General features: G+C 40.3%; 2 protein-coding genes across 2 annotated transcripts; one reads left to right on the top strand and one right to left on the bottom strand.

Moving 5' to 3' along the window:
* Positions 1-3480: 3480 nt before the first annotated feature.
* Positions 3481-4518, top strand: LOC146691091 (olfactory receptor 4B13-like). Its single transcript, XM_085435413.1, has one exon. It carries the CDS (start codon positions 3487-3489, stop codon positions 4516-4518), a length of 1032 nt encoding a protein of 343 aa, XP_085291539.1. The 5' UTR covers positions 3481-3486.
* A 3411-nt stretch (positions 4519-7929) lies between these two features.
* On the bottom strand, positions 7930-8867 carry LOC146691090 (olfactory receptor 4B13-like). Its single transcript, XM_085435331.1, has one exon. The coding sequence runs from the start codon at positions 8857-8859 to the stop codon at positions 7930-7932; it is 930 nt and encodes a 309-aa protein (XP_085291457.1). The 5' UTR covers positions 8860-8867.
* Positions 8868-12657: the final 3790 nt, after the last annotated feature.

The following is a 12657-nucleotide window of genomic DNA, read 5'->3' as shown; positions in this document are numbered from 1 at the left end:
CCCGTTTGGCTCTTTTGCCATCAGAATTATTGTCTAAAGGCAAAGAAAGATGCCCAACGGATTTACTTTACCAAATTGACCATCCCAGCCTTGCCGTAATGGTCCATTTGATTCACCTTTTATTGTTTATTTTATTTTCACTTGCTGAATGCGGGACAGACTTGACTGGGGGAAAGAAAGGGAGAAAGAAAGAGGGAAAGAGAAACCGCTGAGAAGAGGGACGGGGGAGAAGGGCAAAAAACAAAAACCAACAGAATGATCAGAAAAAAAAGAAAGAAAAAAATGCACATATCGATCACCTGGATCACCTGTTGAGAAAGAAAAAATAAAACAAGCAGAAGAGAACAAGAGTAATAGAATAAACAGCATCACAATGATATATGGGAATATGACAGTAAATACTAAATATTAAACATTATTGTGCAGCACATAAGATCAACAGAACACAGTGTGCTTTGAGGTAGGAGCCAAAAAGGGTGTAGTTTGTGGGTGTGATCACCCGTGTGTACACCTGTGAGCATGGACGCGCTTGTTTTTTTAAAAGGTTCCTTTTTTTTTTTTTTTTTGCCTGTCCCGTTTGGCTCTTTTGCCATCAGAATTGTTGTCTAAAGGCAAAGAAAGATGCCCAACGGATTTACTTTACCAAATTGACCATCCCAGCCTTGCCGTAATGGTCCATTTGATTCACCTTTTATTGTTTATTTTATTTTCACTTACTGAATACGGGACAGACTTGACTGGGGGAAAGAAGGTGAGAAAGAAAGAGGGAAAGAGAAACAGCTGAGAAGAGGGACGGGGGAGAAGGACAAAAGACAAAAACCAACAGAACGGGCAGAGAAAAAAAATGCATATATCAATCACCTGGGTCACCTGCTGAGAAAGAAAAAATAAAACAAGCAGAAGAGAACAAGAGTAATAGAATAAACAACATCACAATGATATATGGGAATATGATAGTAAATACTAAATATTAAACATTATTGTGCAGCACATAAGATCAACAGAACACAGTGTGCTTTGAGGTAGGAGCCAAAAAGGGTGTAGTTTGTGGGTGTGATCACCCGTGTACACCTGTGAGCATGGACGCGCTTGTTTTTTTTAAAAGGTTTCTCCATGTAATACTCTGCTAGAGGGTGTGGGGGGGCCACAGCCCCGTCCTCCAGGGCATGAAGCAGGTATGGAGGAGATCAAAACTCCAGACATCCAGAGGCCCCCAGAACACAAGAGACCAAGGAAGACCAACAGAGGGGCAGCCGCGCCACTGTCCCAGAAAGAGCTGAGGAGAGTCCCAGATGAGGGCTCACTCAGCAGCCGCGGAGCAGAAGCCAGGGGGAGTTGCAGTGACGCGCCCGTGAGCTCCGCTGGCAGCCAGCTGCGCCTGAGTGACCGAGCCCCAGGCCGAGAGGCCGGGGGCACCCCACCTCCGAAGTGGCCCGAGCGAGCCCCAGGCTCCAGGCCCCGATAAGCGGCCGCCAAGGAGTGAGCCGGTGTGTACCTGGACGCCCATCCCCAGACACAAAGAACCACCAACGCACCGATGTCTGAGGGAGTCCGCCACTGGCAGGGGAAGTGGTGGTGGGGGGAGATAGGCCTCCAAACCTTGGAGGGCCTGAGATGTCCCCAGAGAGGTGGCGTCTGATACCCAACCTGACATATAGACACAGACATACAGGCACACACAGATACAAACATCCATTCCCACCCTCATGCTCTCATATGCACTTACTCCACACTCAACCAAACATAAAGAGACGCTGTACACACGATCACACTCCCCAAGCGTACTCTACGAACCGGGTCTAGGTACCCTTGCCCCTGGAGGGGGGAACTGCACCCAGACCCAGGTGGTGTTACCCTTTTCCCTGCGGTGGGGAGAGGCAGACCGCCCCGACTCCGCAGCAGCAGGGAGGCCCCACACTCCAGACCGCAGTCGGACGGCCAACTCCTCCTCCTAGCCTAGGACCTCATGGTTATACTGATCAGCCCACATAGAGGTCGGGAATGGAAGTAGAGGGACCTCTGGAGGAATTAAATGACACCCTGTGGAGGAAAACAATACTGTGGATATTGTGCAATATTGTGGAGAGGGTGATTTTAAGCCGAATGAATGTGCAAATGGTCAAAAGAACCCTCACATTTCTACTGGGTAAGAATCATTGAATGTACCTACCATTTTCTTTTAACCCCCTAGAGATTATAATTGAACTTTCCTCCACCCACAGGACAGACCAAAACAAAATATGAAAATCATTCCAAATGTGGGAAAAAAGGAAAAAATAAGAAGGATTAAAATTAGAACACCCCCAAGGACCATAACTGCCATTGTCACCAGCTGACAAGAGAATCATAATGAAATTAGTGTAAAGGAAATAATTTGCAATCATTAGCACTCTGCACTACACATGTCTATATTTGCATGCACTAATCACACTAATCAATTACCTACCTCAATATTACAAATACGACTGTTTTTATTATTTAACCTGTCACTTTTAAGGATAAACCCTTTAAATAACTTTGTAGGTCCTCTCAGATCAACTCATTTATTGATGCGTCAAGCATCTCAGTCAGATTCAGGTCAGGACTTAAAGTAGGTCACTCGAATTTCTTCATTTAGTTTATCTTAAGCCATTCGGAGGTAAACTTGCTGGTGTGTTTTGGATTATTGTCTTGCTGCAGAACCCAACTGTGTTCCGTTTGAGGTCAAAAACAGATGGCCAGATATTCTCCTTCAGAATATTTTGGTAGACGTCAGAATTTATTGTTCAGTTTACCTTCATTTAGGTCCTGAGGCAGCAAAACAGCCCCAGACCATCACACTACCACCACCACCATATTTTGGTGATGGTCTTTCTGAAGTGCTGTGTGACGTTTACACTGAATGTTATCAGACACGCACACTCCAAAAAGTTCAGCTTCTGTCCCATCAGTCCACAGAGTTATTTTTCTAAAAGTCTTGGGGATCATCATGATGTTTTCTGGCAAAACTGAGACAAGCCTTCATTTTCCTTTTGCTCAGCAGTGGTTTTCATCTTGGAACACATTTTTGGCCAAACTCTTTCTTACTGACATTAACTGAAGCAAGTGAGGCCTGCAGTTCTTTGGATGTTGTTCTTGGGTCTTTTGCGGTCTTCGCTGCATCCTCGGGGTAATTTTGGTCAACTGGGCACTCCTTGAAAGGTTCACGACTGTCTCAGGTTTTCGTCATTTGTGGACATTTTCGGCTTCTGGCAAAAGAGAATCCAGTTACATGGACAAATATAAACAGCAAAGAGAAGGAAAACTTCCACTAATAGCCAGTCACGTATCCCCCCCCCAACCAACAGAGGTTGAATTCCCAGGTGTGTGTTTTTTGTTGTTGAGCCAAAGGCAGTAATTAACAGGAGGCGTAGAGGAAGAGCAGATATTGTTAGGGGTGTAGATACAGCAGCTCTTTCCTCTGTACACTCATGTTGTTACACTAAGAAGGTAGATGTTTCTCTGATCATGGATAATGTGTCTAATGTAAGAAGTTTCATTCTGTCAGGATTTAATGAGACGATGAATTTCAGAGTGCCTCTCTTCGCATTCACTTTACTGTATTACTGCATGATTTTATTTTTCAATATCTCTCTTGTGCTGCTTATTTTCTTGGATGAAAATCTGCACGAACCTATGTACATTTTCCTGAGTAGCTTTTGCATTAACACAATTTATGGGACCACAGGTTTCTACCCAAAATTCCTTTCAGATTTACTAAGGTCTTCTCAAACAATCTCCTATGAAGGGTGCCTTTTACAAGCTTTTGTCATATATTCATTTGTCTGCTGTGATTTGTCCATTTTAGCTGTCATGGCCTTTGACAGGTATCTGGCAATATGTCGACCTCTGCACTACCACTCTTTCATGACTAAGAGGAGGCTTTCACAGCTGGTGTGTTTCTTCTGGCTGACACCTTTCTGTGTTTTTGCCATTAATGTCCTGCTAACATCAAGACTGAAGTTATGTGGTATAAACATTCGGAGAGTCTTATGTGTAAACTGGTTAATTGTTAAACTTGCTTGTCCTGAAGCTGAAACCTTTACAAACCACATCACAGCATGTGCAACAGTTATCATTTATGTGTCTCATGGCTTTTTTATAATGTGGACTTACACACATCTCATTAAAACATGTGCGAGGTCCAGAGAGGACAGAGAAAAGTTTATGCAGACCTCCTGCCTGCCCCACCTGACCTCTTTGATCACATTTATAGTTGTGATTGGTTTTCAGTTGATATATGTGCAATTTGAGTACACAGGTTTTTCTGAAAGTCTCAAAAACTTCATTACAGTTGAAATTCTCATCATTCCACCTTTTATGAACCCTCTCATATATGGATTCAAACTCACCAAAATACAAAACAGAATCCTGACTTTACTTAAATCTTACAAGAAACTAACTTACATCAAGTTTAGTTTACTTAAAAAAACAAGCGTAAAATGCAGCATTTTCCTTAGAGTAAAGAATTTACTATGTGAGCCATTCTGTTGTAGATGACTTATAGGGACAAGGCCACACTATGTTTTACTGTTTTTGACAAAGATCAATTGATAATGTTCCATGTTCTGTTTTCTCAGGAAATGTGCCATCGAGTTTTGTATTTTTAGTTTTTATATTCTACCTTTTACTTCTTTTTTAATTTATGCACTTTGTAGATAAATGGTAATAGATATATAAAACAGCGTCTGTGGTTAATATTTCCTCCATGTTTCAGTCAGCAAAGCCTATGGCTCATCCCAGAGCAATAGCATTGACATGCTCTTATAGAGTATAATCATGCTAAAAGATCATCTCTTGTTGCTTACATATCTTCTTTTGCAAAATTTTAAAAACTTGCATCCATAATTCTCTGCACATTTACAAATTAATTATGTTATTATTGAATAATGATCAATCATCTATTATACAGCATGGAATCCAGTCACTCGCAACCCTGAACTAGATAGGCCAGTGGACTGATAGATGAGCCTTCATTTATTTTTCATCTTTAATTCTTTAATCCTTTCTGTCTTATTATTTGAACTTGAGGTGTCGTTGTGTCTGACTCTAATCATCACATTCATTACGATGTAAATTTGTGTTGCTGTTTGCAGTAGAGGGGTAGGAAGTAGAATGCTATTCAAGTGAAAGCTATTTTAGCTACATTGTTACCTGTACATTGTTACATTGTACACTTATATCAAAAATCTAATCAGCTGTTGCATAAACCTTGCATTGGGTGGTTGTATAATCAAGTTGTTGTGCACTTTAAATTAAATATTTAAAACATAAACAATAAAAACAAATAAAAAATCCAAAACTATGATAACAAGTGGGTTTTTCAGGTTTACCGAAAAACAAAATATGAAACATTGATTTTTATCAAAAACTTGAGAGTAAAACCAAAAGTATATTGAGGGTCCACATGTCAACTATGGATTTTCTGGACACTAATCTCATGAACTACAATAGCTAACTGTTGTTTAGTAGCTTATATTGTGTGCTGTGGCTACAACTGTAGCTTGCCTCCACCAGTGTGTGAATGTGAGAGTGAATGAATAGTGGCATTGTAAAGCACTTTGGGTGCCTTGAAAAGCGCTATATAAATCCAATTGTTATTATTATTATTATTATTATTATTATTATTATTATTATTATTATTATGTTAAAATATTTTTGCAGCCTAATAATCATGTTTTTCGGGCTCCGTGGTCTCTCAGCCTCAGACACATCACATACCAATAAAACATCTCAGTAAGCCAAACTAGATAACATGAACATTTTGGATTTTACTTTTATCAAACAATGCTGCATTAAGTTTCAAGCTGCTACTGATGTGGTTGCTAGACAACTTTTTAAGCTAACATTTGGCCTTAGCGGTCTTCTAGTGATCAGGTAGGCCAGACAGAGAGAGAGAGGATTGGCTAAGGCATAAGGTCTCAGAAGGTGAGGGAGAGGGAAAAAGTGAAGTATTCTTGTCTAATCTACTTAGTGCAATATACAGCATACATAAATGGAAAGCAGTAAAGAGCATAAGATGTAAGTAGATGACAAAATTCACGTTTCTTAGTTTAGAACAAAATCTTAATCTTAACTAGGGCCCCAAAATGATTCACCCTGGTCCTAACAGCATTGTTAATCTAATGTGAATATCAGGGTTCGGCTGTGTCAGAAGAGCTGATCCACTCAATCATCAGTAATGCACATGTAAGAAAACTAGGTTTATCTGGTGTTAATCAGGAAGTAAGGGTGTTTAATGCATTTTAACAGTTTTAGATTTCAGATTTCTCAATGAAAATGAACTGACCCAAAAACATACAAGGAGACACTACAATACTGCCCTTTACCAAGATTACAATTAAACGATCTATTTAATGTATTGATTTTGCTAAATTACGGAAATGATTATCTCACAGCAATCAATCAAATGCTAAAATATACTTCAGTAAACTTTAGATTACTGGAATTGCACACATATTGGCTTTTGTATGCAATATATTATGTATACAGGACGTTGGGGTTCTGCATACACAGATGTCTTAAAAGAGTTCCTCCCTCAGTAGTTTGGACCTTTTTTGGAGGACTAACAGCATGTTTAACTACTATGTAAGAACACAGAAAAGATCCTCAAATACACTCACTGAACTTAGGCCTTGGCTTCCTTGGCTCCTTGATGTAATTATACTGTTACAGAAATGTTACCTGTGTGAGCTAATTAGATGATATCTTCCACTAGCAGAGTGGTACGGGCTGGACTTTGACCTTTCATCAGACAGAGAGCTGAGTCAAGCATTAAGGCTCAGGCTGACACTGGGCTGGACGATATTTTTCCACTTCGCTTTGTTTTTGGGAAAACAGGGTTTTTAACTGTAGTGAATCATCTTTAAAGTGACTGATAAAGTTTTAATGGCTCACAGACACCATAAAGGTATGTTCCCGACTTATACTTTTATATGTCTTAAATGTATCCATACAACATTTGCAAGGCTGATTGATTTTAGTATATTAAATCCAATTTGTTCTATTTTCTTATTCTGTACATAATTCATTGCAGTTAAGAGAATTTCAGCATTTTGCATAGTTCAGAGGAAAGTTGTGAAACCAGTGGGAGGGCTTTGTCTCACATCAGCTGCTTGCATGCCAGAGTTGTGGTAATTCAGTGACATGTTGTCCTCTCTGCTGGCAGAGAACAAACACATTCTCCAGGAGCTCAGGATTGTGCTCTTGGGACACGACTGGCTGGAGAAGAGTTTGACAGGAAACACTATCCTCAGCAGACAGATGTTTGACACCAGCAGAGATGTGAAGATGTGTGTTAAGAGACAAACTATTCTTGATGAAGGACTTAAAGTGGTTGTGGTCAGTACCCCTGAAAGATGGATTCACTATTCTGTCCAAGACCCCAGCCTGGTAAATATGAACACAGCAGCCTGCGTGGCCATGTGCCCACCGGGACCTCATGCTTTCCTCATGGTTATACCGATCAGCTCGCACAGAGGTCGGGAATGGACAGTAGAGGGACCTATTGATGGAAAAAATGTTTTTCCAAGAACATTTTAAAATAAAATAGTAAAATAGTTCCTCAAACCCTTTTCCGTTCTATTTATGCTATGACACAAAAAAGCTTCAGTTTAAGACAAATGTTTTTAATTCTCTTACATTCCACATGTGTATTTGTGTGTCTATTTTCAATTTGATTTGCATACAGCAGCAGAAAAACATCTTGTACTTCATATAACAACAAATAATTTCAATAAAAATGAACAATGAGCTGAAACAAATCCCCATTATTTTCCTGGATAAATGATGGGGCTCAGGGATGTATCCCTGACAAAATACTGAAACATGAATTTGCACCCTGTTTTGTCACTGTCTATGAACAAAGAAATAATGAGAAAAACATTGAGTGATTAAACTTTATTAAAGTGGTTATTTTTGTTTACGGTAAACAAAACTCAGAATTTTATTTCGTATTTTGGTAAGTTTAAATCCATAAATGAGGGGATTCATAACTGGAGGGATGACGAGAAATTCAATAGCGATGAAGTTTTGGAGGCTTTGGGGTAAATCTGCAGAGCCAAATCGCATATACATCAAATCAAAAAGTATTACAATCAAAAATGTGATTAAAGAAGTCAGATGGGGCACACAGGTCTGCATAAACTTCGCCCTGTCTTCTTTGGACCTTACAGATGTTTTAATAAGATGCATGTACGTCCACATTATGAAAAACCCATGCGAAATATACATGATAATTGTTGCATATGAAACAACACTATTTAAAAGGGTGTCTGTGTCAGAGCAAGCAAGTTTAACAATTACCCAGTTCACACAGAAGACCTTCTCAATTTTTGATCTGCATAAGGTCAGTCTTGATGTTAGCAGAATACTGATGGAAATAATGCAGAAAGGTGTCAGCCAGGAGAAACACACCAGCTGAGAGAGCCTCTTCTTAGTCATGAAAGAGTGGTAGTGCAGAGGGCGACATATAGCCAGATACCTGTCAAAGGCCATGACAGCTAAAATGGACAAATCACAGCAAGCAAATGAGTACATGATAAAAGCTTGTAAAAGGCACCCTTCATAGGAGATTCTGTGAGAAGACGACAGCAGATCTAACAGGAATTTTGGGTAGAAACCTGTGGTCCCATAAATTGCATTAATGCAAAAACTGCTCAGTAAAATGTACATAGGTTCATGGAGGTTTTCATCCAAGACAATGAGCACAATCAGAGACACATTGATTAATATGATCATACAGTAACACATTAATGTGAGTGAGAAGATGGTAAGTCTGATATTCCTTGTCTCATTAAATCCAGAGAGAGTGAACATTCTCACAACAGAAACATTATCCATAATCAGAGAGCAATACTCACAATTTCAAATGTTCAGATTATACCTGACGAGTGTTCAAAATGCAGAGTGAGCAGCTACACTGTGCTGTGTATTCTCACTCCGCTCTCATTCAGCACCGTCTATTAATAAACGCTTTGATGATGACAGCACAACAGCTGGGAATTCAAACTCATATTGCCGGTCCTCTAATAACTCGTTTCCGTACGTATAAAAAAAATTGCATTCAGTTTCAGTAATTGAGTATTTTTGATTGTCTAAGGAGCTTGGAAAGAAAAGCTTCTGGACTTCTTTAAGTTGCTTGAAGACGTTGCACCTCTCATCCGAGAGCTTCTTCAGGTCTAGCCTAGAACTGAAGAACCTTCACAGATGAGTGTTTTTGATATTAGAAAACTTTAAGAATTTGTGAATTGTTAACTTGTTAAGTAATATTTTTTCTAACTATGAATTATGTAAAAATTGCTGTAAAAATTAGATTATGTTAACTCTAGATGTCTGGCCTGTAGTGTTTTATAAATTTGATTTTTGCAGTGTACAGTGGTTAAGGTGTTCTGGTCCTGGGTTCAGTGTATAGAATTTTGTTCTGTTATTATTAAATATTCTTTGTTTAATGCCTAGTTTGTTTGTTTACATTTTCATCTTGTATTTTTTCTTGTATTAGTATTTTAAGTATTGAGTTAATTGTTCCAGTTACTATTTAGATCAGTTTATTATTTATAGTTTATACTTTTACTTTGTGTTTCTCAGTTTAGTTATTATTGCTAACTTCCTATTTTACTTAGGCCCTGTCTTGTGTTTTGTGCTACTTTCCCTCCTATGATGTGGTGATTATCCGCACCTGCAACTTATTTTGCACTTCCACTACACATAACATCTGGACTAATGGCGAAACAACTGGTTGCTCAGTGTTTCAACATCTGGAAGAAAAAACTGCTATCACAACTAAAGATCGACAAGGTACAACACGAATGCTACACCAGGGGGGAACAAGGTCGTCAGGTCAGGGGGGTGATATCATCTCGACCCTCCGAGATTGGGTATCAAGTGCCAAGGCCAACTGATGTGTGTGAGGTGTTTATTGTAAGAACACCTGACTTGACAGATATGATCATTGCTAAGCTGGAAACCTGGACCCTCTATGGCTGATTACAAAGCCCATATGAAGAACCATCTGAAGGTTATGGAAAATCCCTACTGTGACTATCATCGAAACCAACCAGCTGATCTACACTATGGCAGCAGTGATCAGTGAGGTGCTTGGCTACAAGATGAACAGCTACAAGGAGCAGTACCCTCCTTGTAGAAGGAGACTAGAAGCCAAGACAAGATGGAGGGAAGTGAGCCAAACATCGGAGCTGCAAAAAGGTGTGACGAAGAAATAAAATCATACTTGAGGCCTTGGAAATAGGGATGGGTATTAGGTTTTACCCGAAACCAGTGCCAAACCGGTACTTTTGAAATGGTGCCGGTGCTTAAACGGTGCTCGAACCGGTGCTCGAACCGGTGCTTAAAGAATGGAAAACACAAACTTTGTCCAAAAACCTCTCATGTTTAGCTGTTTTTTGTAAAAAGATAACAATGTTAGCCCTTTCTGCAGCTATAGGGCATATATGGTATCGTTCTTGGCTGGAGGCAGTGCTTAAACAATGGAATAAACACAAACTTTGTCCAAAAACCTCTCATGTTGTTGTTGCTGTTTCCCACTTTTTCTTTGGTCATTTTAGCCTTTTTGGCCAGGGTGAAGGGAGTACCTGCCATCAAACAAGAAGACAGCCGCATGTAACTACGACAGTGTTTGCTAGTTCACCTTACATGCATTGATTTAATAACGTGGTTAGCCTACACAACGTATGTTGTGATATTTTGATACCATGGTAGCATTTACAGGACAGAAAAGAGTTACTCAATAAGGCCCATTTAATAGTTGTTTTTCTCTTTCTCTCTGACCCAAGAATTAATGTGTAAGACTCACAGGCTGGTACCCCAAGGTCGAAAACACCACAGAGACGAGACCACTTCCTTACTCCCATCCTCCCTTTTTCTTTATCTCTTAGAAAAAGGCTAGTTAAAGGCCAGGTGGTTTGTTTCAGAATTCACTAATGAAAGAACTCTGTATTCTATGTCTAGGAGTGTATTTTGCTGGGATGATCATAAATTGTAGCTGAACTGATAAACTACACACAGGATACTTCTTTGCTCACAAGGCAGGAAGACGTTTCCTTATTTGGTCTGTACCGGTTTGAACTGGGAAAGCTGACACACGAACCTTTTTTTCCTCTATATAAGCTGTTGTATACTTAATAAACCTTTGAGTCGATTGGGAAGGCAACCTAAAGCAGTCTCTGTTTTCTTGTTCTCCCAAGCTGCTCCCGAGCTCGTACTAACACGCTGAATGGCATACCTGAGTGTTACTTTAAATAATTAGGAATCTTAGAAGGAAAGGACAGAACTCTGCTTATCGCTCGTGCCTTGGAGGGAAAACCGGGATGGACATTTTTTTCCTTCAACGTAAATTAAACACGAACTACATTAAGCTACTGACCCAGAGGAGAACGGCTGCTGCTGCCATCATCATCCGTCATCATTTCTGCTACACCGGCAGGGCTAGGGGCCTGGACTCTCCTCCGCGGGTTCTTGGGGGATGTTGCTAACCCCGGGTCCGAGGCACCATACCCGCAGTAGATGTGCTCGGTGTGAGGTCTCGCAGCAAGCTATCAAATACGGTTCATTTCTCAGCTTTTAACAAAACACTATAAGTCGCCAGGTTCGTTGTCAGATTCAAGGAGTTACCTCCTTTGCACAGTATCACCTTAAAGTACTTGTTGCAGGCTGCTGAGTTTGCATATTTTGCTGTGAAGTACAGCCAGACTTTTGACTGCTTTGCCTTGGGCATTTTTAATCTGTAGCTCTGCTCTAAAAGAACGTACGTACCTGGGCCCGCCTACTATCCTTGGAAAGGTAAAATGATTGGCTAGAATCTGAAGTGTATGACATCTCAGGAAAAAAAAAGCACTGAAATAAAGCACCGAAATGTGTTCTACTTTTCGGTCTGGTTACTACCGTTTATGTCACAACCTGTGCCATCATGGCACTGGATACCAGTACCCATTCCTACTTGGTAACTGCCAAGCAAAGACTCACAACCTTGGCTTGCCGTTTGAAGAGGTATACTAGAGAGATCGGAGTGAAGACCACACCAGCTTCCCTGAACAGGCTCCAGTAACCATCACAGTGGCAGATATCCAAGGCATAGTCTCAAGAATAAAGAGCTGGAAAGTAACAAGTCCCTGGGAGGCAGCAAACACCAAATATCTGCAGAAAGTAAGGCAAGTCCTGAGGAGACAGCTGAATGGGAAGAATGCAAGATTTAGGCAATCAACATCTCATCAAATACCCTGTTGGGATAATCAGTGAGACAAAGGAGGAGAAAGAAGCCACGGACCCCAAAACATCGAAGCTCCTAACAAGGCATGAATGGTTTCACCACAAGTCCACCCCAACCCTGAGACTAAACTAAGTGAAAGGAATTAGAGAATTACAGGACCACTATCCAGGATGAAACAACAAAGATCCAGGAGTACATCAGGAAAATGATCACGACCTATAGAGTGCTTAGTGAATACTTCAGGCAGCAGAAACCCGAGATAAAAGAAGAGGAATCATCATGGAAGCAAAGGTCCCTGAATGGTATGTACCACTGGAAGATAGAAGAGGTGACTGGTATCAAGAAATCCTATAAAGCGAGACTGAAAGACAGCACAAAGGTACTAATCATAGCAGCACAGGAACAAGCCCTAGGTA

This window comes from Copadichromis virginalis, linkage group LG16, assembly GCF_057382275.1.
Source record: "Copadichromis virginalis isolate Kocher_CV1m ecotype Utaka linkage group LG16, C_Virginalis_male_GT1.1, whole genome shotgun sequence".
NCBI lineage: Eukaryota > Metazoa > Chordata > Actinopteri > Cichliformes > Cichlidae > Copadichromis > Copadichromis virginalis.
This window is presented reverse-complemented; position numbering and strand designations above follow the sequence as displayed.

What these genes read in the sequence shown, in the direction of transcription:
- LOC146691090 (XM_085435331.1), bottom strand. Translation starts at nt 8,859, where the DNA reads ATGGATAATGTTTCTGTTGTGAGAATGTTCACTCTCTCTGGATTTAAT.
- LOC146691091 (XM_085435413.1), top strand. Translation starts at nt 3,487, where the DNA reads ATGGATAATGTGTCTAATGTAAGAAGTTTCATTCTGTCAGGATTTAAT.